The sequence below is a fragment of the Struthio camelus genome, chromosome 14, assembly GCF_040807025.1.
Source record: "Struthio camelus isolate bStrCam1 chromosome 14, bStrCam1.hap1, whole genome shotgun sequence".
NCBI classification, from domain to species: domain Eukaryota; kingdom Metazoa; phylum Chordata; class Aves; order Struthioniformes; family Struthionidae; genus Struthio; species Struthio camelus.
In genome coordinates, this window is record NC_090955.1 from 12,356,228 (window position 1) to 12,383,584 (window position 27,357).

The 27,357-nt window shown below is 46.1% G+C and overlaps 1 protein-coding gene across 1 annotated transcript in view; it reads left to right on the forward strand.

Annotated features, from left to right (window-relative positions):
* The first annotated feature begins 6,413 nt into the window (after positions 1-6,413).
* Positions 6,414-27,357, forward strand: part of SYNPR (synaptoporin) — a 106,789-nt gene continuing 85,845 nt past the window's right edge. The window contains exons 1-2 of the mRNA XM_068907144.1: positions 6,414-6,529; positions 6,630-6,695. Coding sequence (XP_068763245.1) covers positions 6,512-6,529; positions 6,630-6,695 — 84 coding nt within the window. The 5' untranslated portion in view covers positions 6,414-6,511. The remainder of the gene's footprint in view (positions 6,530-6,629; positions 6,696-27,357) is intronic.

Genomic DNA, 27,357 nt, shown 5'->3' on the forward strand with positions numbered 1-27,357 from the left:
CCTTTGTGTTTTGGATTAGCTATCTTAGCTGACTATGAAAAGCCCTCCCTGGCTATGCCCATCCTCCTGGGCACGGCTGGGAGAGGAGAGGAACCTCACCCAGTGCCAGGGACCCTGCTCTGGGGCCAGGCAACAGCTCAACGCTAAAATGTTGGCATCCTTTTGCACCAAAGGCCAGAGTAGAAATTTGCATGGGGTCTCACATCTCCCACCTTGCAGGGCAGCGCATGGGCACAGAGCTGTTTGATCTCTTTGTATGCAAAGAAGCATGCAGGAGCCAGTGGGACTGTGTGGCTGTGAATTAGCTGTCTTTGTGCCAGAGATTTTCATGAGTTTGGTTTCCTTTTTCCATTTCTCTGCTTGTTTTGGGAAACTTGCACCTACCAGGCTGCCAAATTGCAGGGCTTTAAATCACAGACTGAGGGAGGCAAATAGACACTCCCCTAGCAAGAGAAGGATGTGGGAAATACATCTTGGGATATGGGGAGGTGCACTCCGCACACCTACCTCATCCCTTTACGAACACTCCAGCAGCTGAGCGTGTGTCCTTTACTGGTGCCTAGGGGCAAAGACTGCAATGGTGCTATTTCTTATTCAAGCACCTATCCTGGAAACGGCAAAGTGAAACCTTCCAGACACTGGCCAGCCCTCCCCCTCAAATCTCTTACCCTGAAAAGAGCTTTCTGCACCTTAAAAAGGCTGCAAGGTGGGCTCGGGGCTCCTGCTGGGGCTCTGCAGCTGGAGGATGCAGGTGAGGCTGGGGCCTGGCAGGGATGCATGGACGTGTATCCCAGTGCTGCGCAGCCTGGAACATCGTCCCTGCCTGGGGCCAGGTAGAGGTGCTTGCCTCTGTAGCCACCCAGAAGTGGCTCTTAGTTGCACCTAGGAGCCCACTGACATTTGCCTCTTCCTTTAAGAAAAAAAATATAAAGCATTTAAACATTTGCTTTTGTAAAGGATGAAATAGAAAACTAGGTCGTATTTGAAGGATCTCAGCCCTGACAGTGTCCCTGCTAGAGTGCCAGCACCAGATTTTTGGAGAGAGACAGGATCTGACTGCAGCAGTGGTTCTTGCGTTCATCTCTACAAAATCACCTAGAGTATGCCTAGGCCAAAGCACATTCCCACGTTTTTAAGGAAAGGATTTTGTTGCCAGCAATATATTGTATTTATGAAATGAAACTACCCTTGTACAACTCCTGAAAGTCCAGCTGGGTTTTGCTAGAAGCAAGGTTATTTTTTGCTTTTAAATAGTCTAAGCTAAATTAGCTGGAACCTAATTACAGAATGCTTTTGATTTAAGTCAGACAATACGCTCTGGAAGCTAGGATCAAAAATGACAAGATTTGATGTCAGTGAAGGATTAAGAAGGAAAGACAAATGACTGATTAATTTTTTAAATCAAACCAGCATCACTCTTTGTACACAGAACAAAGGTTTCAGTGAAGCCAGTCAAGCCTTTTGGACTCAAAAATTTGACTTTCAATAATATGACTTTCGATTTCAATTCACTTACACATAACTGGGCTCTAAGAAGAGACCCCAAAGAAGATTTCTACAGCTTTTCTTAAAAAATCACGAAAGAAATAATGGTAGAAGTCTTGTGTGAGGTCTAGAAATTTTGTTAAGATAGTTTGACCTCTACACGTCATACCTTTTGGTCATCAGCCATGCAGCCAGACCTCTGGTTGCTTGCCTTAATCACGGAGCCTTTAGAAAGTGCTCCAGAATTATTTTCATACCATACTCTGAAAATGATCCTGCTACCTATTTAAAACAAATTACTCTTATACCTTTGGTCTAATAGTGAGCAATGGACTCCATTGAGGGATGCCCAAAGCTTTTTAAGATTGCATATTCTTTATTTATATGCATATTCTCTATTTATATAGAATTATTTATATGGAGAGGTGTGAGCCTAAAATTCAGCAACAGAACAAGGAGGGAGGCCCACAGGTACTGGAAAATGGGATCTAGAGAGCTAGCTGAGGCCTCTGGAGCACCCACAGACCCCTCACACGCGGTGTTTGGTTACTTGAGGGAATTCTTGGCTGTCCCACAGCCTCGTATTTTGTTGCTTATCTATTGTTAAAATTTTAGAGTGAAGATGTCAAATGAAGCAAAGCCATGCAGCAACTGGCATTAGGATGGGAGATCAAACTCCCCAGTGCCAAGAAAAGGTTCAAAGATCCCTAGTACAGATTACTGCTGTGGGGGGAAAAAATTGTAACCTCATCAAAAGGACTGGTAGCTTAAAAACAACGGAAAGCTCCAAGAGGCGATGCCAAACTCTCCCTTTTGGGAGATAATGTATTGCAAACAAATTTGACGGAGCCCCCGAGAGGATGAAGTGACCCTTGGCAGTGCGCGTCTTGAAGAGTGACAGGTAGGGTGTGAGACTGAGGCCTGGCTGTAGCTGGGAAATCTGGTGTGCTAAGCACCATATGGTCCTCCTAGCGTGTGTGCGAGACCTCCTTTCCACACCCAACTGCTCACAAAAAAACAGCACTGGTGTTATCACCAGTTGCCTTAAATGTGCTTCGAACCAGGCTACTCCACCGTCTGGCCTTCATTGCTGCAGCCTGGACGGGGCCCGTTGGTCTTAGACTTTGTTTTTTTAGATACAAGGAGAAAACACATTTTCAACTATTTAATGCTTTTATAGGTGTATGTTTATAAATATAGGTGCATATACATGTACGTAAGTGTATCTGGCCAACATTTAGATGTCTGGTCTGGATGTGTTTGTATCAATGCAGAGGAACACTTTCCAGCCCAACTGCCCTCTGTGGTCCACATGTGTGCAGGGCAAAATGCTTAATTTAGCTGGGCTGGTCCTTGGGGGGCAAATGGAAAGGATTTGCCAGACTATGCCTTTGGACAGGTCAGGAGGAGGAATTTAGGAGGTCTAACGTGTACTTCTCAGTAAAGCCCTGGGAGAAAACATCTCCAAGGGAAGACTGAGAGGCAGACACCTCATGATACTTTTTGCACCAATACATGACCTCTAACAGATGCAATTATTCAATACTAGCCATTAATGAGGGAGGCTTTCCACTTTGTGTGCCAAACAAAACCAAGGTGCATGATTCCCAGAAACAGGAGAAGCATGACTGTTTTAGCCAGATAAACAAGGTGCTGATTCTGAAAGTGGTTTCTGAGCTTTTAAACTTGCCATATGAGGATTTGTGCCCATTGAATTTTTTTTCCTGATGTGAAGAGGGAAGACAACTGGAGTGACAACGTTTTGTGGGAGACTTAGGCCCTAGCCTAGGAGGGCTGCTGTCACCGCTTTTGCTGCACTGCTGTTGCTTCATCAGGAAAAGGACAGGTCAGAAGGCTCCTGCTGTGAATACCGTCTTCAGGAGGCACACGCTGGGGATGTGAGGTCCTGTCCCTACAGAACACTTCTAATCTCTCAGTCTATTTCATCATTATTTCTGATTGCACCTCTATTGCATTTTTGATTAATGCATGTCAAGCACGGTCATCCAGGTGTGAAAACAATGGATTTAGTGCCAAACTTAATTTTAGTGCCTAACTTGTTGCTGTCTCTCCAGTAATTGCAGACCTATCATGTCTGCTAGTTTGAACATATGTTTGGAAGTGTGTTTTATTACATAATATCAAAAATGCTTAGATCCCTGTAATGTCATTTGTAGAGCAAGGTTGTGCTACCTAAAGGAGGTTCAAGAAGTAGCCAGGAGATGCTCTAACTTTTAAACTAATTGGGACTGTGTGTAAAAAGAGCAGCTGTGAAAGCCAAAAAGACACATTCCGACATATTGAAGTGCAAATGCTAATAGCCACCTGGAAGACTTAATAAAGGCTAGAAGAGGCACCAAGCACTGACTGTAAAATCAGGTTGATGCCACAATTGTGCAAGGATTTCAAACCAAAGGGAGAGCTTGGATGGGGACAGCTGGGTACTAAAAACCCAGCTGGGACAGTGGGGAAGGGAGTGAAAAACGCAGTGAGAAGGCGCTTCTGCAGAGCTCAAGCACACAATGTGAGAAAAGAGCAGGGAAGACCATGCCTGTCTTCAAGAGGGCCCAACCTGCATGGGTGGAGTTTTCAATAATACTCAAAATATTAATTTTCAAAAATATTTGTTTTTGTTTTTCTGTCTTTAACAATTTTTGAAAACTGAAATTTTGGTGCTACTAAAAATCTCAGTTATACTAAAACATAATAAAAGGCTGAGTGTAATAAGTTTCCAGTTCTCCAGTGGTCGATGATGCGAAGATGACCCAGCTGCAATCAAACAATAACATATAAGCCCCCAGCCAGAGAAGGGAACATCAGTTTTCCCTAAACTCCACTTTCAATGGAGACTTAGCATTTGTTTCCTCCCAAATGTACGAATTAATAAAATTGGGAGAAAACAAAAATGATTTCCTACATCTCCACAGTGTTTAGTCGCTACAAATATGTTTCAGAATTTTTTTTGACTCTTTCAGGAGTCTTTCTGAACTATTTCAATATATTCACAGCTGAAAGTGCTCTAGTATCGGAAAAAAATCTATTAAAGGAAAGAGCACATGAGAGTTGTGGCAGATAGCAAGCAATGAAACTTTCTGCAGCAAATTTCAGCAATTTTAGCTCTTGCTTGTGTGGGTGCAAATGAACTGCAGGTGATACCTGAGCTGCCCGAACTGCAAATCTCTGCAGGAAGAAGCATGGCTGCCCTGGTCCATGGGTTACTCAACCGACTTCTTCCTTGGGTGCAAAAGCTGCCTGTAGGAAACTGAAGCCAGGCGGCTCGCAGCAGCTGGTGCTGGATCTCTGTGTCGGCATGGGAGCAGTGGCTAAAGCGAGGAGGTGACTGGTGCGTCCTTGCCTGCTTTTGACAGCTTAACCCTGTTGGGTTGCGTCTGTGTGAACGGCCTCTGCTCCCCGCTGTGCTAGGCCACCACCAGGCAGTTAGCAGAATTGATGAGAAAGGGTTTATATTTCCTAGAGGTTGCTGTTACCAAGAAAAAGTTCCTTAACAGTATTTTGTAAGGAGAATTTCCCCTTCTTAACTTTCCTCCTTTTTCTCCTAGGGCAGAAGGAAAAGAGGGCAAGACAGTGCAACAGCTGCTTTTTCACTGAAAAAATGAAAAAGTTGTAATTCTGACCCTCAAGGTGCTATCTGGTGAGGGGGAAAAAAAAGGTTATAAAGAAAAAAAGAAAGTTGAGTCCAGTTGCATTGTTACCATGGGTCACAGCTGGGCTCATTGCAGATCCACAGCTTTGACTCGAAAACCTCTGCAGCAAACTCCAATGAGTCTTTCAGAAATTCAACCCATGAGCGTCACCACCCCTGCCACGCCTCCGGTTTGCTCCAAGAACACATTTTGATTTTTAATAGAGCTTTCTTCTGAACAAACCTAATTCAATGACTTATTAAAAAGTTTTGCAGATGGTTGGTTCCTTACAGGGAGTAAAAGCTTCAGGTATTTTCCAGGTGGATATTGCAGTCTCTGACCTACTTAGGACTCAAATCCTGTGCAAGAATTAGCTAGTCTGAGCACTGGGGTCCTTTTGGTGGCATGAATGGTTGTCAGTGTGGTTGTTAAGTGAACATGGAAGTGTGTGCAGAATTGGGGCCAAAATCCAGTTGCTGAATATGTGCTGTTACATAACGCCATGGCTTTGTGCCCCCAGCCCCTTCCTGAGCCTTCGCCATGGCAGGACACAGTTGTGTCGCAAAGTTCTCGTTGCGATGGTCTGATGTCAGGAAGAACTGTGTCAGCGTGTGAGGACGATGCAAGTGAGGAAAGACCAAAGGAACCGCTCCCCGCGACAGGCCGCGGCCACGATGATATGTTATTAAGGATGTGTTGGGAAATGATGCCAGAGCAATGTCAATGCAAGAAAGAAAACGCTGTTCTGCTGTCAAGGAAATGCTACAGAACCGCCTGCGAATGCTTATGAAAAGGGTAGAGTGACATTCCAGCCCCGCTGCCCCATAAATGGGTTGGGGGATGCAGCTGGGAGAGCCCCATCCCTCCCTGGGGTGTGCCGGGAGGAGCCCGGCGGCGAGCTGCCCGGGGAGAGGCAAGGAGGGAGCAACTGGGTGTAATGAGGAGGTGGCGGAGTCCCTGTTGCTTCCACGCGAATGTTAACAATAGTTGCTCTTCAGGTGTGGGGGAGGTAGGCTTGTTCTTGCACTGCTTATTTTCCTGCCGTCTCCTTTTTTCCTATTGCCCCGAAATTTAAAAAAAAAATAATAAAAAAATATAGAGAGAGAGTAGGGAAAAAAAAGTGGTGGAGTGATGGGGAAAAATAAAGAATAAGTAACAGTCACACCCCGCAGCAGCGCCCAGGCGGGGAGGGGCGCGGAGCGGTGCGCTGCGCTGCGCTGCCCGCGGCGGCGGCGGCGGGCGGTGCCTCCCGCCGCGCTCCGCTCCGCCGCGCTCCGCTCCGCCCGGCGTGCGCGCGGGGGCAGCGCCGCGCCGCGCATCGGCGGCGGCAGCTCGGGCAGGGCGCGGAGCGGCTCCGCGCGGCTCCGCGCGGCTGGGGCGCCATGGAGGCGGTGGACCAGGTAGGCGGGCGGGGGGGGGGGGGGGGAAGGCGGGGGGTCGCGGAGTGTCCGCCCGCGTCTGCCCGCGTCTCTCTCTCTCTCTCTCTCTCTCTGCCCGCAGCTGGCCTCCGCGGGCGCGTTCCGCGTGGTGAAGGAGCCGCTGGCCTTCCTCAGGCTGCTCGAGTGGGTGAGTCGCTCCGCGCCCCCTCGGACCGCGGAGGGTTTTGTTTTTGGGGGGAAGGGAGGGTGTCCCCGGCCCCCTCTTTCGCGCCGGCTGGCCGCGAAGTGCGCGGCGCTGCGCAGCGGGGCGAGGGGAAGGGGCCGGGGGCTCCGCGGGCGAGCGCGCTGGGGGCCGCGCTGCGTGTCCCCCCCCCCCCCCCCCGAATGCTGAACGGAAACGGATTTATTCAAGAAAACATCCTCGTTCCGCGGTCAGCAAACTTGTCCGTGGGCCGAGCGGGGAAGGAGGCGGATAATCGGTGCGCGGAGCGATGTCCCCGTTGGTGGCCGTGATGCTCATCCGTAGCGAAGTCTGCAGGTCAAATGACATCCATTGCCAGCAGGTCCGCGGGAGGAGAGAGCCGCTCCGAACGGAAAGTTCAGAACATGTCAGGGAGGATTAATCACATTCCCCTAACACCGAGCGCCCGGGGAGTTATGTAAGCCGGGTGTTTTGGGGGGCCGCGTCTGCGTGCGGGTGTGTTTATCCACATGCTGGCCCCCGCTGTGCGCAGCTGGGCCCCGCTCGCCCGCCCGCCCGGGGAGCGCTGCCGTTTCCCCACGCGGGGATGTTTTTTGCGATGAGTATTTCTCCGTGCTCAGGGCGCTTTTCTATGCCTGCCTCGTCCCGGGGCACCCAAACACCCTGAAGGTGATGGGGACGGTGCCCCACGGAGCAGGCTTGGGACAGCCTGGGTGGCTCCGCGTGGCTGCGGCGAGGGGCCCGTGCATGCGGCGGGTGATGGGCCGGGCGGCCGAGCCTCCCCTGTGCTGCTTGCCCAGGGCTCACGCAAATTTTGCTTATTGTAGAAGCTAGCGGTAGCTGTGAAGCAGAAGAACGCGTTGCAAAGCTGTTTCTGCAGAGAGTAACTGCTGGGGTCGTGAGCTCCTAAACGTCTGCCTGGTGAGGAGGTTTCTCATGGTGTTTAGGGAGCAAGTTCCCCAGGCGAGGCTCGGGCCTTTGGCTCGCCGTGGCGTGGTGGCCGCCCGTGGCAGCTCTCGCGGCTCTTTTCTCATCATGATCTTCCAGTTCTCTAACTTTTTCCAACCACCAAATGTGAAAGCTGCCTTTGCGGTGGTTGAAAACCGCAAAATGTGAAACGCCTTTGGCTGTTTTGTCTGCCCCAGTGTGTGTGTGTGTGTGTATACATATACGTATGTGCATATATATATATATGTGTGTGTGTGTGTGTAAATGGAGCTCTTCTGGCACTACTGAGGTGTCTCAGGAGGCCCTTGGCAGTGAGGGAATAAGGAAGGAGGATGCATGGTGTGTTACAGTTTAAGATGGTCTGAGAAATTATTCTATCCCCTTTCTAAATGTATGTGTGCACAGGATTAAGCACTTTCTAATGTATGATACCACAGTCGGAGGGTGTAAGACTCACTTTCTCAGACTCGGAAAGCTTTTTGGATCACCCGAATTCCAGCTCGCCTCACTTCATCTTGTTGCTCCAATCTTCTGTCCCCCCTCACCGTGCCTGCTGGCTGCTGCCGTTCTCTGCCTGCCCTCTCCAGTCTCAAATAAGTCTCCATCTCTCCCTTAGACCCTTGTTTAGCCTAACTATCATTTTAAACTTTAAAAAGGGCCAGATGCTCCAGCAGATTTGGTGGCAGCTTTCAGATTCCAGAGCAGCCTCGCAGCCTTGGGTGCACTTGATCAGAACAGTCAAATTACACTGCTAATTGCTGGATTTACAGCTGTTTCATTTCGGGTGTTAAATGATGTGTGAGTGGGGTTTTTTATGCAAAAAATGCTGATGACGGTGGAATTTATTAAAACTGCTCTTGTTAGCACTGATGAATTTTTTCAGAGCTTTACAGTAATAACCTATCAGAAAGTGTGACCAGTGTTGTGTTAATGACGTGAGAGATGAGTCATAAAACAAAAATTGACCCTTTTATGTGCGGTTTTAGGATTTGGGAAAGTGAGTGCAAATAAACTTAGTATTGCCTTCTTTGGGCTTATTTGTGGTCTGCAAGGGAGGTGTAAGCTTCTGCATTTGGAAAACTTACTTACACTTTTCTATGCATGTTTCCCAGAAAGCCAAGTTTTGAATTTCTAGTGTGAAAAGCAAGCAGGTAGGACATAGGGGTGGGGAAAGCTCCTTCTCCAACCTAAAAGCAGGGTAGAACAGACATTTCTCCCCTTTGCTGTGTGTGTACTATAGCGCATATGCTACTCATGTCACCTCTTAACACCTCCCACTTGAATCCCAGCTCGCATCTGCGAAGAAGCAGAGCTGCTCACCCTGGCTGGTGCCACGCTGATTGGGTGCGTTCGGTAGCTCTTGCGCGTCGCCTTGGACTTGGCTGCGCCTGGGGACCCTCGGGCGTGCGGCCTTGTGCCATCGAGAGTGCAGGTTTGGGATCCCTCAGGATGGGTGATTCGTGGGATCAGACTGCTCAGCGAGCGTGGTGAGCTTCCTGCGGGCTGAGGGAGATGCTCTTGACACGTGGTTGGAGTCAAAGAAAGAGGCCGAAAATGTCCTCGGCTACTCTAGGCAGTCGAGCTGTGAATTTGCACTCTTGTCTTTTGGGTGATTTGAGTAGGTCCACAGAGAAAGCAACTTAGGGGTCAATGCGCCTTTATTAGTAAACCTTTTAACACCTTATTTTTAGCAGCACCATTGTAGAACCAAGTGCAAATATTTGCAAGTCTGGATGCAGCTGAAATAGCTGTGGGATTCTCGGGTGTGAAACTATAAATCTGTTGCAGAAGCAATCCACAGGTGTGCAAATTCCAGCTTCAGACACAGAGCTGCATCTTGAAAAGCAGAGACTTTGCCTGGCCTTTTTCAATCTTTTGTTTTGATGATCACTCAGCACTGGAGAAGATGCTGAAATAGCACTGATTCTTCTGAATAGTCATGAAACTGTAATGTGCTTTTTTTTATGGTTCTTATGTGCTTTGTAATCTCATTTTCAGTAAAGTAATTGGATTTAGAAACAGTTAAGAGACAACATTGGTTCAGGCACAGGAAAGGTTTAAAAAACCACAAACTTGTAATAATTAAGCAACAGAGTTATGTTTCCTGAAAATTCAGAGTTCTACCGTGGTAACACTGTGTACTTACAGTATATGTGTCACAGTTCTGTGTTTGGAAAATTGCACACAACTGTACTTCTGCTTGATGGCAAGTGTTGGGGGGGGTGGGGAAAGCTGTTTAAAAGCCATTTTCATCCTTGCCTCCCTTAATTCCCTTGGCTGTTTTCCTAGAGATCTTTGCACAAAGAGGGGATATGCTGCTGAGGTTTATTTCTCATGATAAGCTACTGTGGCACTACAGTCCTTTGCAGTGAGTTGCAACGTCACAAACGCTACCGCAGCTTCTCTTGAGAAATGACTATCGCATACCTGTACCTGACAATAAGGAAAATTGAAAGAAAAATAATATGCTCATTTGTCTCCCTGGATTAATTTCAGTCCTGTGGCTCTCTGGATGTGTTTAGACCGCTTCTGTGGCGGTCCATGAAAACTAAGAAAAGCAAGTTTGTCGGTTGTCCTGTATTTGTTGCACAGAGCCTTTGCCTGTCTAGAGACCTACAAAAGGAAATCAGCTGAAAACTGGGGAGTACAGATACATGTATCTACAGTGTGACATGTATATAAACTACTGTACATACATAATCAAGTGCTTACCTGCAAAAATCTTTCCGTAAATACGGAGAATTTCTATAGGTAGCCTGAGGTTTTTAAGGACTTCTGCTTTTTCCTCGCAGTGATTGGCCACAAGCAACATTTCTCCTGCGAAGGCAAAGCACCTGACGTTTGTCCAGTTTCCATGTAAAATAACGGGAGCTGTGGTACCCTCCGTAATGTGTTTCCCAGGAATCCTTGATAAAGAGCAGAGATGCAGAAACTCCGCTGTTTTGCAAGTTTAGAGGCACTGTGATTGCCTTGGTGATGATGTGCAGCAGGTGGTTGTGTTTTAAAATGCTCCCTGCCCCCGGCAGGAGCTGACAGCCGCCTGGCTGCCTGGAGCCTGGCTAGGCTGGCGTGGGCACAGCGGGGGGACGTTTTGAACACAAAAAGCATATGAGTAGCTCCATCGAAGCTAGTGCTGCTTGTATCGGGACGGATGTGAGTCATATGTATCTCAGGACAAATCTTATGGGTGCACTTACAGAAGTGAGTCGCATGCATCCCCTCTTCTTGCTGCTTACGGGGCTGTGCTGCTGCTGATTTGCTTTCATGTTGCCATGTATGTGTCTGGGAGTGGTTTTGTAGCTGTGGTTTTATTCTGCCAGTAGTGTGGCAGTCTAAAAAAACACTGCTGGAGCTTTTCTTGATAGGACAATTTGGATGCGGACAGCAGGATGTTTAATGAACTCGAATGTGTCTGAAGAGTTGTTTTAATTCTTTGCCTTTGCGCAAAAAAATTACGTTCTAGGCCTTGCATGACTGTAGATAATCACTGCACAAGAGCATCTTTTTGGGACGTGCCAAAGATTTCCAAAGCAGTCCAGGGCATTTGGACAACACATTTGCATTCATCTCTGATGGAATTTGGACAACTGAATTGCCAAAGCAGTTTCAGCAGTTGTATATGTATCTGTATGTGCTTCTTGTGTATATGTGAGCCAAACTAACGCTCTTGCTTGGCTTCCTCGCCTTCACGTGGGCGGGCTGTTGCTGGTCTGGCAAGAGTCAAGCTTGCTTTGATTGTGTAGTCTCTCAAAGGGTTAGCACCCCTTGCCTTGCGAACAGATGCATTTTTGTAAGGCGAAGGGAATCTAAATCTTGAAAGACTGATAATAAGACTTGTCTTTTTGTCCTAATGCTGATTGCTCATCTGGCCATGGAGCGCTTTTGTTGGATTATATTTGCATGCATATGAATGTACATAAGTAGCTGAATGCTTCCAAGTGTGTCCTAGAAAAGCCTAGATATCTTGCGATGATAAAAATAAAAAAAAAAAAACAGGGTAACTCTTGCATGAGGGATTTGTAATCAGAAGTTTGCTTTACATAGTGTCTTACAGGCCTGAGATGCTGTCAAGGGCTTAAGCCTCTTCATTATATTTGCTTGTGCTTGCTTGGTTTTGGTTGCTCAGAAGGTAGCTGCCTGCCCCGATGGGCACAGCATGACCTGAAGGAGCCCTTCTGGGGTTGGAGCGGGGTAACCTTACTGAAGCCTAGTGTCCCACATGGATGCAGGGCTGGAAGACTGGTTGTCTGATCTTCTCCACCCCTGTACTGAGAGAAAAGCCAATATTAGATGTTGTGTTTTGTGTTCGGCCCGTCTTGATGTGTAAGACACACAAGCACATGCAAAAATGTGTTGTGCAGGGTTAGGTCAATAAAACATGTGCCATTTAGTAAATGTAAGTCCATGTCTATGATATTTTAATATTAGAAAGGTAATTATCATGTACGTAACCCTTCTCTGTAAGCCATCATTAATTGTATGATTTCTTGTAGGCAGCTTAGCATAATGCATGCAAAATACACTCCAGTTCTCGGTAGACCAAAATTGCCCTGTGAAACAACAGTATGTGACCACAGAGCAGTGTCGCGAAGGCCACGTGGGGACTCGTTGGCAGAGCTGTGGCTGAATTAGCTTGTTCTGACCTGCTTTGACTGGTGATGTTTTCTTTACAAAATCCCCAATGGCTGGAGAAATGAAACCAAAGCGCTGGTCACTTTACAGAAGCCCAATGTATTCCGCTGAGCAGATCTGAGCCCTAAGAACAGGCTTTATCGGTCCTCGTAATTGGCCATATGACTCTGCATGCGTATCAAGGCATCAGTAGTCTGCAGGCAGAAAACGCTGTTGGAGAAGTTATTCTTATTATGAAAAGCTAGCAGGTGGATGTTGCCATTAGAAGACAGGCTCTGTTGTGCATACTATTTTACAAACAGATAAGAAAGATCCAAAAAATTTTTATAGTCACATTGAAGACAGATGTGAAAGCCATATGTCACTGTGTCAGTGGCATTTGGGATAAAGGCAGCAGAAGCAATAATGGTGTCTGTGTGGTTTTCTACCCTTGCAATACTGGTTGTGTTCTTAAAGTCTCGGCTTCTGCGAGTCTTGTGATTCTGAAGCCTTTTGCTTTGATAAGCCCTATGCTTTTAGACCTTGGTAGCAGAAGAAGGTCGGAAGCCCTAAAGACTGAAGATCCAAAAGACAAATGGAAGAACAGCAAGTCTGTCTTCGGATCCCATGTTTGCGTGCAGACTGCCTAAAGCTGGCCATTCTTCCTGCTGTTCACATGTATGTTTATCTGCAGGCGTATCTTGTTGGGAGCTGACAATTGTCCTAAGCTTGGCCCAACTGAAAAGTACTGTTAAACTGGTGCAAATGCTGGCAAGGAGGGAAGGAGAAAAGGTTTATTGTTTTCTAATACTTTTTGAATGGCTGGAAATTCAGCAATCAAGTGGCACAAGTTTAGCTGCGTTGTAGTTTGAAGGTTGGTATGTGTTTTCTTTGAAAAAGAGAAAATGCCGTGGATCAGGACTGATCTCATTCTCCTGAGGAAACTGGAAAACGTATGTTGGTTCTGTTGCCTTTGTCAAACTGGTGTGTGGGTGTGTGTGTGCATCTTGCCTTGAAATGGGAGCCGAAAGCAGTTCAGCGGGTGGGCTAGGTGTCCGTTCTTGCTCTACAAAAACTTAGGGAGCCAGTTTGGTTTGGACCGTGACAGAAAAGCGAGCAAGTTCATCGGACTTTGATGAAGAAGTGAGAATCAACAGGCTGGTGAAAGATAGACAGAGACTGCTTGCACATTGCTTTTTGTGTGTGTGTTATTAAGGTCTGCTGAAGCACCCTCTGGAGATGTTCTGCTGCACGATCAGAGAAGATCAGCCGTTATGAATGCTGTTCTTTGCATCTTAAATGTATTATAGCCAACAAACAGCATTTCTTTCAATAACTAACTTTTGGAGCACTGCAGAACAGAAGTAGTCAAATAAGCTGCAATAGTGCTGTCAATAATGCCAGCTACAAATAAAAGACATCTTTCATCTGAAATGTGCTTATGTTTGCATTTAGGCTCATGTTGTAATCATGAAAGACTTAACTTTAAGAGGGTAGCTAACAACTCATTTAAATCTTGATGATTCCCAGGCAGGTTGAGCCCAGAGATGAGTGGAACTGGGTATAAAAGAATTATGTAAGATTGCCACATGTGATCAAGAAACTGTGCTCCACAAAGTGGGAGGTTTTTTGAGTTATGTGCTGCTTCTGTAGAAATTCCTGAATGAAACTGGTAAAATCTGCTTCTGCTCAGCCACCCTCTCGATGGAAGAATCAGCTGGTGTTATCAGAACGTGGCTGTTCTAAGCATTAGGAATGGAAAATGAGGAGAGAGACTCATTAATGCTAAATTTGATTATAAATGCAAACCAGGTTCCTATGAAAGGAAGAACAAAAATGATCTGACTTTCAAACTAGCAAGAAGACGCAGGGTGATGGAGGGCTGTGCCACTAGACATACATAGTTAAAGCAGTCTTGGCAATTTTTATGAGGGAGATGTTTCAGTCATCACTCCTGTAAATCAGTATCTGCATAATTTGAGCCCCGGGTTAAAGCCCTGCATGTTGACATCTGTAGATTCAGATGTTGCAGTTAGGAGGAGGACTGGCTTGGAGGTGCTTGTGATACAACGCTTTTACAATGTGGAACCTGCAGCCCCGGAGTTAGCCTGGGTTCGTGGTACTGCGTGTGATCGCGAAGGGCGGGAGTCGCGAGCAGTGGTTCCTTGAAAAGGAGCTTCCTGCTCAAGCAAGAAAAAAGGGTGATGCGGAAAGAGGGTAGTGCTGTGCCCTGTGCAGGGGGTGGCAATCAAAGGCAAAGCAGCACTACCACAGCTTTCCCCTTTGGCGTGGAGTAAAAGTGGTTAAGTATTATTATGGTCCTGGGGTGCAGTGCAGAAAACAGCACTTGTCCGTCTGTCTGTCCGTCCAGCCAGGCAGCTGGCCGGAAGGGTCTTAATAGCTTTTACCCTCAGGAGGGATCTGCAAAGTGCTGTAAAGAACGTTGAAAAAAAGAACATAGAGTGTGGAGGTGCTGCTTTTAAGGTGTTTGTTCGTAGTGGCATATGTACTGCAAAGTATGACATAGTTGCTAAGGTGACAGCTTGCTTTCTTTTTGGCAAAGGCAAAAGAATACCGAATATAGACAAACTGTAAGCTTTTGCTTTGTTTAATTTGCACAGTTTTATCCTCTGGCCATTGCAGAAACTTCAGGTTTGTCTTTGGAAGCAGTGTTTTCATGTTCAGGATACTCCACGGTCTCAGCTTAAAAAGCTAATATCGCTCCCTGTTCTTAAGGAAATGCTTAAATCACATAAAATCATATTTTGTTTTGTTTTTTTCAGTGATCATAATTGTGATACAAATTATGGCACTAAAAGAGTTTGATAATAGGATTCAGTCAACTAAGAAAGTATTTGCCAAGAACCTTGTATATAAGCAAACAATATAAAGTGTTGTCTCATTAGCAGCCTGTGTGCGTGCATGCATGCGTGTCTGTGAGCACACTGTCCAAAAGACTTGAGTGTGTACTAGTTGTATGCATTTGCAAATTGCTCAGACCTACACTCACGTGTCGAGTGAGATGAGCACTGCTGTAGGTCACGTTCAGAGGGACCGTTTAGTTGCGATGCGAGGGAGCGAAGTTGGAGCAGGCGTGGCATTATCTCTGTATTAAGCTAGGAAGAAGGAGGAAAACTGTGGAGCAGGAAGATTTCACTAACTTCTTGTGAATTTTCAGAAGATGGGAGATGTATAGTCCCAGGCGCACTGTTAGAAATAAATCGGATTTGATGGTCTTGCAGAACTCCTGGCCTGTCAGCTTGATCTTTATTCCATGAGAAATACTAGAGTCTACTGCAAACAGCCTGGCTGAATATTCACTTAGAAGTGCATGAAAACCTGAAGTACCGAGGGTGAAATTCTGCCCCAAAAATCTATCAAAGAGTGCTGTCTAACATCCTCAAAGCATTTTCAAGTGCATCAGAAGGTGATCTATAGTTGCAGCTCTTCAGTAGCCCTTTGGATTTCAAAAAGAAAAAAAAAATTTATTGCATCTATCCTCAGAAACGTCACCTCTCCTGATCTTAGTGCGCTTCCCTGTTCTAAAGTTTCTTAGATGATGCAAATTCGAAGCATCTTTGGCTTGAAATGATAGGTCTCAGCTCAAAATCCTTTGGCGCTTTCATCTTGGGTGCTCGCATCAGGGCCCCATGTTTGACAGAGAAGCACGTGCTCTGTGCACGGAAATCCTCTGTGCACTCCAAGCGATGCTACAGAAGGAGCAAAATCTTCCTAGCCAGGTTCCCAAAAGCCCAGGGGACAATTTCCCTTTCAGAGGAACCCTTCTGGCGGAGTTGGCACGGCCTTGGGGGGTGCCTGTGGGCAGAGGGATGTGCAGGCAGCTGTCGCTTCGACCCCAGTGATGGTCGCTTGGAGGTGGCAAGCCCAGCGCTGGGAGCTCGCTGGATGTCGGGTGGCTCCCTGTGTTGCACAGAAAGGCCCTGCTGTGCATTGGTTTTTTTTTCCCCCCCTATTTGCTGCCTCCGTTGTGCAGAGGGGCCGGTCTGAGGGGAGCGGTGGCCGGCAGCGTTCGGCCGTGGCAAGGTCACAGCTCCCTGCCTGGGACTGCAAGGGGGAGTTACGCCTGTGCATTTATAGACTGCCCAGCCCAACGGGGTTTGGTTTGGTCCTGGAGATTGGCTTATTATCGCAGTGTGCATATGTTGTTTTCCATCAGAATTGAGCAATTTTTCCAAGTGCTTTTTTTTTTTTTTTTTCATGAGACCGTGCTTCAAAACCTCTCCCTCCCAAACCAAAGCAAGTGTGGGATTTCCCCCGCTGCCAAATCCTGCAGCTGATAAATCCGGCCGAGCTCTCCCGGTTGCCATCGACAAGGGCAGCGAGCGTGCTGGAGTGGATTTAGGTCCGTTTGCAAGAGCATGCCTGCCAAAAAAATTAAACAATGGATGCCTTCCTGTTTAATTTTAACACTTTAATTAAATTGTTTGCTGCTGCATGCCTTTGATCTCAGTGAGCTGGCGTATTAGTGTCTTTGGTTGTGTTGTAACAGTATTTTCCTTGCACACAGATGCAGGGATGTTTTTGAGTATGAATCAAAGTGCAAAAGATGCCCGCTGTCAAGTACTGAATGCATCACAAACTGGTGACCGGAGACATGCAGACAGAGAGACTATTCATGAGTATTTTAGTGATGTCTCACTAGAGCTGCTTTTTGAACATATTCTCTCCCTTGTGGTTTTTTTTTTTTTATTTTAATCCATTTCTGTGAATGGTACTGCAAGAAAAGTTTCCTTTCTGAAAGGTTTCAGGCCTGGAGCTGAGATTGGTTTATTGTGAAGCAGGATCATTTTCAAGTGGGACAGTTAATAATGTTTGATCCCTCAGCGCGCAGAAACGGTGCTGGACAGCTTTGCCTGGCACGGGGCACACTTATTGATTATTCCCAGCCAACTGCACAGTTGGAGAGCGTTTGGCAGGCTGCTTTTTCTCTATACAGAAACGCAAAATGTGCGTGCCAGGGACCGAGCGGCACTTAGCCACGGTCCCCCTGGAGCAGATTTGTAAATGTGTGGAAAAGTCTTCAAATACAGACATGGTTACACGTCGTTTCCTCTGCTCTGCTGGTGCCTGGACTTTGATGGCAGGAGCAGAGAGGCAAGCTAGAAGCATGCAGAGAAGGGTATTGAAACAAGCTTCCTCGTGTTTGATAGCTTGGGGCAGGTGACTGATTTGGGAAAGAGGGAGCTGAGTATGTGGTGTGTTTGTGCTTTGGGAGGTGGGCTGTACTTCGATCTCGGGGAAGCAGCCGTCACTGCTGTGTTAAAGGGAGTTGTTGGTAGAGCTGATTGGGAAGCAGAATTTTGTTTCTTAGGGGGAAAATCATTTTTTTATCTGAATGCCCCCTGGAAATGTTGTCATGCTAGTGAAATGGTGAATGAAAAAATATTTTTGCCAGAAACTACAATTTTTCCCAGAAAGAGTGGTCTGGGCCACCTTCTCCTCTCTGCAGCCCAGAGCCACGGCGCACCAAGGCTTGTTGCCCCCGGCAAAGTGAAGCGATGCACGGCGTGAAGCGCGTGCCTCTTGCGCCCCGTGGGAGGAATAGCCCAGCCAGAGCCAGATTTCTGGAGCAGGAGGAGCACAAAGGGCCAAGCAAACTCCTTCGAGACGCAGCAGTAGCGTTTCCAGACAAAGTATTCCAGGTCTTGAGCGCTGGGACTTGCAAAGAAGAATTGACATGTCTGGAGGGAAGAAGAAAACTTTTTTTGGAAACAGATGAGCAAGTCAAAAAATGCAGAAAATGGTTTTGGTAGGAAATCTTCACCTGGCCAACAGTGACTTTTAAGACGTGTGTGCGTGTTTGTGTTGTAGTTTATGGTTATATTTTATGCCTAGCCCCTTTTTTTGGTCAGTGGGGAGTTTTTCCGAGGCAGCACAGCCCGGTTAACACTTCAGTAAGCCCAGCTCGTCCTGCTGCTCCCGCTGCAGCCTGTCGCTCGTGGCAGTCGGCTCCGCAGCGAGGGTCCCCGTTCCAGCCCAAAATCCCTGCCCGACCAGATTGCCGCGGCGTGGGAAGGCAGCAGACGTTGGCTTCGCGGCAGGCTGACATATGCGGGGGAAGCTCTGCTCGCCACGTAGCAGAAAGCCTCCTGCCACCGCGGAGCGAGCGACGGTGCTCCCTAGGGAGGGACGGTGCTGTGAAAGTGAGCTCCTTGCCCGCCGGACTAGCGTGCTCCCCGCTGCAGGGTCCCCTTGATTATGGCTCTTGCAGCAGCAGGAGAGCGAGAGGAGGTTCAGCTCTCGTGGCAGAGCCGATCCAGCCCAGCTTGCGTCGCTACCTGGTGAAATAGAGAAGGTCTTCTGCTGGCGCTGGGTCCGTCTCAAAGGCGGCTGCGCGTGGTCGTGTGCTGATCACGTGCCCCCCCTTGCTTGCAGCACCCACCATGGTGTTTCTCAATCATTCCCAAAAATAGTTTTTCATCTTGTTTATATGCTCGTTAGCGCTGGCCACCTGTGGAGGTAGTGTTGGTTGTTAATGCAACTGAAAAGGCTCTAACAAGAGCTCGTAAATATCTTTTGCGCAGCTCAGGCCCCCAAAAGTAGCGACTCAGCGATGATCAAGCCCGTGTCATGGGACACACAGTTCCCAACTATTTCCAACTTACAATAAAAGCTGTGTGTTACTGGGCAGCCTGGAGGCAGGGCTCTCGGCACCCCCGCAGCTGTGTTACGCCTGCACAGAGATTGCTACGCAAGCACCATCAAGCCTGACTTGTATGTTAGGATGAAAGTACTCTTGCTTGGTTTAAAAGAGTTTTTCTGGGGATTTTTACACTCCACCCTGTGACGCACTTTGGGATGCATTCAGCTTTCTCTGCTGAATAGGGCTCCAGATGATGGCAATAAATTATCATAAATTAGAATAGATTGCACTCTTCAGCATCTCTACATCTGTCATTATGTTTCTTTAACAGTTCAGTTTAACATTTATACACACTCTGACAGCAGCTACTGGTGTGTATGCTATAAATATTGGCTAGGAGAAGATATTAATGGAGTTTAGGTAAACGTTTGATGCTACTGAGATTCCATCCCATATGGTGGTACGTGGTGCAACTGGATTCAAAGTGCCACGTATAGCACCATTGTGTGTGTTATACGCTGGCCTCCTGGTGTTTCATCAGCTTAGGGTGTTACCAAGAAAGTGCAGGCGCCCCCAAAGCTCTCTTTGATGCCTTTCTCGTGATCTATTCTGGTTTTTATCTCCTGTGGTGAAACCAGCCTGTGCTGTTTTCACTGTGTTTAAAACCAACACGTAGCACGTGGGGGTGGGAAAGGCCTGGGTGAAAGGGGAGGCTCGTAGGAACAGCGGTCGGGAATTAGGTGAGAAGCAGTGGGAGCACTTTGCTTTGAACGTGTGCGAACAGAATCAAAACCCTTGGGACCTCCGGCCAAGATGCTGTTTTATCAGACGATCGGTGACCGAGTGAGTCCCAGCGGCTGCCGCCTTTGCCCCTGTGTAATGCAGTGTCAATAATGAAGTAACCTTAATGTACAGACTGGCTCCAAGCAGGGCAATGTGAAGAGGAAGTGCTCTTCACACTGTAAATTGCTAAAGGTCTTGGTGATGCCAGTGAATTAAAAATCTAAGAGGAAAAGACCCCTCTAGTGCTGTAAGTTCAAGACGCTTCTTTTGAAAGCTGCTGGTGAGGAGAGGTAGAGATAAGTTATCTGAATGGAAATGGATTTTAATTCCATATCTTGAGCAGTTCCGGGTTATTGCAAAGAAAACAGAGTGTATTTCCCTCTCACTTGAAGAGCTGGAGATATTTTTGTATGGACCAAATGGGTTTCTATGATAACGGTACCCTTTTTGGTCTGAATTGTTAGCCACATTTTCAGAGCCTTGCAGGTTGTCTCCTTTAAGAGGAGAGGTCGATTCGGGTGTTTTGATGATGCGCTTGTAATGAATTATTCACATAGGCAGTACAGAGCCTCGTGTGCTCCTGACCCCTATAAGGGACATGTCAGCATTGTGACTGGTTGCATTTTTCTTCTGCCTCCAACCTCAACTTTCCTGCGCTTTCTGGCTCTTACAGAAAGAAGTATGTTCACAAAACCACTAGCAAAATCTTGCCCCCAGAAGCAAAATCTTGCCTGTGATTTCCCCCCTCCCCCTTTGGGCAGCTCGTTGCGTCTGTCTGAGCTTGAGGCTTGCATTTATATCTGTTCAGTGACGCTGTAAAGGAACTAAATTGCCTTTAAAGAAAGGCAATGCTTACATTTGCCGGATGTTAAAGAGATTTAGCCAAGCCAACGTGATTTCTTGGTGAGCCTTGCTCTGACAAAGACGCATTCAGCCCTTTCCAAGCTGAAGGAGAAGCTGGACTCCAGGGAGCAGTTTCAAAGCACTGAAGCTCTATTATTTGTCATATCTCTTTTCTGGGCCTTTTGACTTTTTGGGGCAGGCGGTAAGACTTGTACTTTCAGACCTGGACATCGTTGCCTGCTGGATAATAGCATAGCCCACAGTAGGCACAGGTTTCTCTGAAATGTCCTTACGCGAGCTGGGTGGATTTGAGAAAGGATGCGCTGCGGGAGGAAACTCAGAGTAACGGTCTATATTGCTGTCATGCATCGTGAGAATATGACCTTTGAATGGGTTATTTAAGTAATTGCATTGTTTTATTTAGCTCTGATCTAGATTGTGAAGATCCTCCTGGGTGGAGGGGAGAGAAGGGAGCCCCAGTTCTGGCGTTTATTTGTTTTTTCGAATGTTCATTGTGTTCCCTTAGGAAATGAAGCTGTGTACCCTTTTTTTTTTTTTTTTTTTTTTTTAAGCTTAACCTGCCAAGTTTTAGCTTTCACATGTGACTGATGTTCGTAAATCCTGAAGCTGTTTCCTCTGGGCTGCTTTCCTGTCCCAGTAGCAAACGCAGAGACGGCCCGTTCCCAGTCCCTCCTCTGTCACCTATACCAGGCTGAAAGGCCTCCTAGGTAGGCTGGGAGGGAAGTCGCATTTCTTGTACTCCAATCAGTGCTGAATCTCAGAGTTTAAAAATATCACAAGTGAAAAACATGAATGTGAGTCATACAGAAAACACCTCCTGAGAGGTAGCAGCATCTAAGATGTTTATTTCAAGTGTTTAATCATAAACGTCGGTCCCCTGTTGTCAGGTAGATGACTAGGTACAGGAGATGCCTATTAAATGTTATAGTTAATACCCTGCCAGAGCTAAATCAGTCACGAGGGTCTGGCTGACCCCTGTACAAAGGGAAAAGGCAGAGAAGGCTGCAGCTTGGGTCAAGATGCTCCAGTGATTGCAGTCAGCAGTAGAAGCTTGACTTTCAGAGAGCTTGGTCCTCACTTTGGACCAAGTGCTTGGCTGTGTTTAACACACCTGGTGTGACACTCCGTCTTTCAGCTGCCAGTGCTGGGGAGGGCTACCTGTCCGCGTGTCTGCGGGGAGGTGGGCTTATGGCATGTTGCTGCTCTTCCTTTTCAGTCCTCCTCCTCTTTGCCCCTCAGGAGCTTGGAAATGCTGCTTAGTGGTTAAAATCTACACGTGTTTTGAAGCAAGCATTCGTTAAAATGCATATGCATTTTCCCGTGTTTTTAAGAGATTAATATTTTAAAGACTACTGCGTACAAAAATGCTGAAAATTATTTAAATCTGAGACATGCGGCAGAGATCAGAGAATTCTTATAAATTGTTGGATTAGTAAAATCACATGGGCAAATGTTCTTCAGTTTAAACGACTGACGGGCTTTTCTGAGTTTTTATACCCTGAGAATATCTTTATTCCTCCTTCTCGGGTTGTTACAGTTTGGTGCTCTCTGAGTATACGTCCAGGTGGGCACAGTGCACACAGTGCGGATCCTCACCCCTTCAGCCCAAACTGCATGTCTTCGGGGAACATCAGGGGCTCCACAAACACTCCTCTCAGGGATGTGTTTTCTTCCTGTGGATGTAGTGCAAAGACTGAGCCCTTCATGGATAATTTCACACTTATATTTGAAAAACCTTCTTGTGCTGCTGTCTGAGAGAATCCAGATGTTGAGTACTCTTCCACAGTAAGTTAGTATAGACACTTCCAGCAGTATCTTCCAAGAGTTTTAAATTTAAAGATTTGAACTAGAAATAACACTTGCATAGTATTTTGCAAGAACGCTGTGTGGTGCTCTGTAAGGTGAATTGCAAATATTACAGTGCTACGAATATGCTTTGTTGTTCCTCATAATTATTGGGGAAGGGGAGCAGCCTCTCTACGGTCCCCCTTGATAGGGAGCCACTGTGGGAGCCTAGCAAAGCAACAAGTGTCCTAGCCCCCCCGGATGGATCTTGTTTGTGTTGCTGTTTGGAGCCATGATAGGCAGCAAATGGAGTGGAGCCTGAGGCAGCGCTTTGTTGCCTGAAGTTGGTTCTTGATGAATTACTGAGCTAAATAAGGCGAGAGTCTGCCTTTGAGCGTGCACGTCAGTGTTAGGTGGGCCATGTTTGAAGAGACGATGTGAAATGAGCTTTCAAATGTTTCCTTGAAGTTCTCTTAATTATTTCATTATAATGGTAAGAAACAAAGCAGAAGAATCAGTACACCTAGTTATTACATCTAAATGTAAGAGAAATTAGCCAGTGAACTCTCCCTTCTCTGGGGAGGATTAATCTTCCTATGCTCTATTTCAAATGTCTTCCAGAAAAATGAAAGGCTTATCACCTAGGAAACACGCGGCCCTAATCGCCCAGGTCTGGCACTTGATTTACAGGCAGTGAGGGGACTCTTACTAGCTGGTCTTCTGAAGCACAAAATTAGATTGTTTTGCTTGTATTTAAATGTTTTAGTTGGAGTTTTGTAGCTGGGTGGTTTGTTGAATGACAAATGCTAGCAATGCGTGTACAACGCATAACCCAGCGATACCTCGGTCGGCTCCGGGTGAGCTGGGGGACCTGCTGGGCACTAGGCAGTGCCATGTGGAGGGAATCGGCTGGATCCTGGAAGTAACCCCATCACTGGAGCATTGCTAATTCGCTCAGTGTCTCAGTAATGAAGTGCTGTGTGCATGAGCTCTCTCTTTTACTTCTGCGCTGTGCAATACACACTTCTTTGATCGCTGTAGGAGACTTTGGGAAGATACCGTTTTGCTGTGCCCTGGATGCAGATAGCCATGATGAGATGCTTATGGGTGACCCTGATGGGATGCTGGTTCTTCATCCTTGAATTAGTTACTTCTGTCATTTCAATTCAGTGTGCCCTGCGTTTTAGATTTAGTAAATTCTGGCTCTAGCTCCTTGGTGTGGGCTTGCACCTAGCTAGCAACTTTCTTAGTATTTTCTATAAGGTTGACCATAATCTCTTTAAACTGTAACACAGAGGTAAGATGGTTTCAAATCGAAAGTTAAATGAATAAATATATTTTATAAAATATGTTTACCTTTTCAAAAAAAAAAAAAGTCTGATTTCCTTTAGATTCTGCAGTTTGTCCTCCTGGAGGAAATCTAGGTCTGAAGCTACTATGATGTATGTCTCCAAAATATTATTCTATCTTGCACGTGCAGATCATGCTGGGAAGAGAAGTGTTAGGTTTATTCCTTGCCTGAAAACCCACCTCTGTGAGAAGCTAGAATATGAAGTCCAGATTTAAAAAAGGCTATTTCTTTGCATGACATTGGGGATCTCAGCCCTACAATTCACAAACCCAGAACGACAGCTTGCTGTAGGGAAATACTTCATTCCATCAATTATGTTGCGTTTTTGGATTGTGTTACTCATGACAGTTTATTAATTAGTTTGTATTTTTCCTTCTCTCTTAAAGTAAAAGATTTCAGTTCATTGTGTGTCACCTACCACCTTTCTCCATTCCCAAATTACTCTTTGAATCACGGTCAGTTCCCATCTTTCTTGGCTGTCGAACTCATTAACTGTGGTGATGCTGACTGGAGGGCATGGGATGGGCTCCTGATGCACCACCTGATTATGTGGTCATGGAAACCCCCTGGAGGTAAGACCTCTGTTATCAAAATAAATTGGGATTTTCTGCAAACTAATGGTTGGTGAAGCTTGCACTAATGCTCGATTCTGCTGGATGATGCACTGTGGAAGCCAATTAGCCTTTGCTGTGATAAGCTAGGCTTTGATTAAGCTTTTACAGGCTTTCTCATCGCAGGAAACATGTATTACTCATTGAACATGCAAATGCATTTGCAGTGTGTAATTATAAAATTTTCTAAAGGAGTGACCTATTTTAAACAGGGCTTTTGTTTCACTGCTATTCCTTCGTTGCACTTACCAGCTCAGTTGCACACTCTCATTCAGCAAATGTAACCGGCTGGTTTTAGGAGTTAAAATATCCTCTTGTTGAATGTTTTATGCTTCAAGTATGGAGTATAATGAAGACCACTGCGGTGGGTACGTAAGCTTTGCACAGCCGCTCGGAAAGCCTTGCCCTTTGTAACGAGTCTTTGGGAAGCAGTGGACTAGCGATGCTGTGATCCAGTTTCAGCCTATTTAAGAGTGATCTTGTCCTGATAATGCTGAGAATGAATTATTTTCCTCTAGCCATCGACAGAGATGACTTTTATCTTGCTGCATGTACAGTTCATTCCACTTGACAGGAATTCAGTTATTGATCCAATTAGCTCCCAACCTGTTTACAGAGTGATTGTAGATGAAACTATGTAATTAAAATTGATTATGGTTGTGTATAACATCTTTAATCCTTGATGCTTGGGTTTTGGGTGTTGTGGCTGGCCTTCCGTCGCTGATAATGGATTGTGAAAAGCATCAAGAAGTTAATATATTATTTTCACAATCCTTAGGAATACGTTTTCTGTGTTGCTTTCTCTAAGAAATACCGTGTTGTTACCTAAGTATCGTGTTTCTCAGCTGTTCATGATAGCTATAGTCGCTTCATCTTAGAGATTGTGTGTGCTTATATATCTGTATCTATGTCTCTATATGTGACCCTCTGTTTTGAAAAACGTTTAGGGAGTGGAAATTTTGTTTCCAGATCTAATGCCTAGCCATTATCCTTAAGTTTAATATAGGAAGCGTATTCATTTATCTGTAGGAATGCTTATTTTGGGTGTCTTTAATTTATTGCATGCCTAGTCCCAGGGAAGTTGATTTTCCTGTTCAGAGCGATATACTTTGGTGGACTGATAATGGTCCATGTATGGCCTATTTAGCTGTTCCTGACCGAACAGTCTTGCAAAATTCTCAAATTGGTGCAGAGGGAAAAAACAGAGAGGTGGGCAGTGCCTAAGCAATGCTTATGTCCCATCTCATATCACACGGTTGCAGAGAATGATGGCCTTGTCCAGGCTTGAGATCAGAAGTACTCTCAGTGCAGAAGCAGCGCTCCAGTATGCATGGCCAGGGCTGCTCCCGTATGCCCTTTCTCGTGCCCTTTCTTCCCCGAAATCTCAGGACAGCACAAATACCTGGAGTAGGGGTAATGCTCTGGCAGGTGGTTATCCCTGCTGTAGACTGACCAAATCTGCTGCAGCTCTTCCAGAGCCTCTGAGATGCTATCCAGAGTAGTCCTGCCAGTCCAGGCCAGAGTTAATGCGTTGGCCCTTCAGTAGAGGCTTTTATTTATTTATTTTTTTAGTGTGAGGGAACCAGGTTGTGACTTCTGCAGAAAACTGTAGTTGAGGGTCATGATGAGCCCCAATCCTGTGGTGAAGCCTGCATGAAATACAGGATTTGTCCTTTCTTGCTGCTTATGCCTGGTGACTTGAGCTTCTCTTTCTCAGCAGCACTCCGCAGCGCTTCTGGTGGGGTGAAGAAATGCTTGGTGTGGAGGCATAAGCAGGGCCTGGGCAGCCTCCATTTGCAGAGCTTTGCTCCCCCAGGCTGCTCTCTTGCTTGGCCAACTGCTTCTGGTAATTGGTTAGGTTTAGGCTAATGGTCACAGGGCAGACTTCTTGTTGCTCTAAAATTGTGCCTCCAACCACTTCCAAATTAGCAGTTTCCAAGTGTCCCACTGGACGTTCAGCCTAAAATAGTTTGAACACTTCTGCTGTTTTATTGCCGTTGACAGCTTGCATGTACGTATAGAAGCTCCAGTGCAGCCTCAATCTAAACCTCGGCATCACTGCAGCCTTTATCGAAATGAAATTCTATCTGTGGTAGTCACTTTGCAGGGGAGGGTTCTAGGACTAATGTTTTAGTGTGACTGTCCGAGTTACAATTTCATTTCTGCAGCATTTGATCTTTAACAGAATTAAAAAAAAAAAAAATCTTAGGAATTTCAATTCTTTCCCATTCTACCAATAGCAACTGCAAACTTGAGCATATGCTGTAAAAAGCATGGAGGCAAAGCATCCAGTTATAGAAAGAACACAAGTGCCTTTTTCATCTCAGAAGATTAGCAAAAAGGCTACAACTTCTAGCCAACTGTGGCTTCTGATCCACAAGCTGATAAAATCTGCACATTAGTCACAAGTTATTCTTCCAGATTTCCAGTTCATTCTGTTTTCTTAAAGATGTTGCCATTCTCTTTCAGTCTGTTAAGTTTCATAACTAGTGTATTTGGGGTGGAAAAAAAAAGAAAGAAAAATCAGCACTGCCGTTGTTACGGCTTACACCTGGTAGGTTTTGATTTGTTTATGCCTCCAAGCCAACGGAGATGCTAACCTATTTTTTCTTCAGGAGTAAATCTAAGGAAGAATATGTTCTTCTATTGAGGCCAAATTCTGTAAAGGTGGGTTTTTGCCCAAAGGGAATGTGTTATTTATGACAAAAAAATGTGAAATGAAATTATTAAATCTAAACCCTTCATTGCATGGATTCTGTGCTCAGCATCCCAGCACATCTGATGTTTTCACACTGGACTTTTTATTGAATTCGAGGTAGAGCTGCACATGTTATGCCAGTGCGGAAGCGTGTAGCCAATTCTGAGTCTTTTCTGCGTCTTTATGTGTCTGTCTGGGTCTTGCTCCACAGTCAATTAATTGTTCTGAGGATTAGTGGTACGTCACTGATTTCACGTGGCGATCAAGTATTCTAGGTACCATAAGCTTTTCCTAATTATAACAGCAATTTCTAACCGAGGGAAGGGATAACATCCCTTGACTCAACCAAAGCAATCAAAGGCTCAGGGAAACATTTTGTTTTCAGAAGAGAC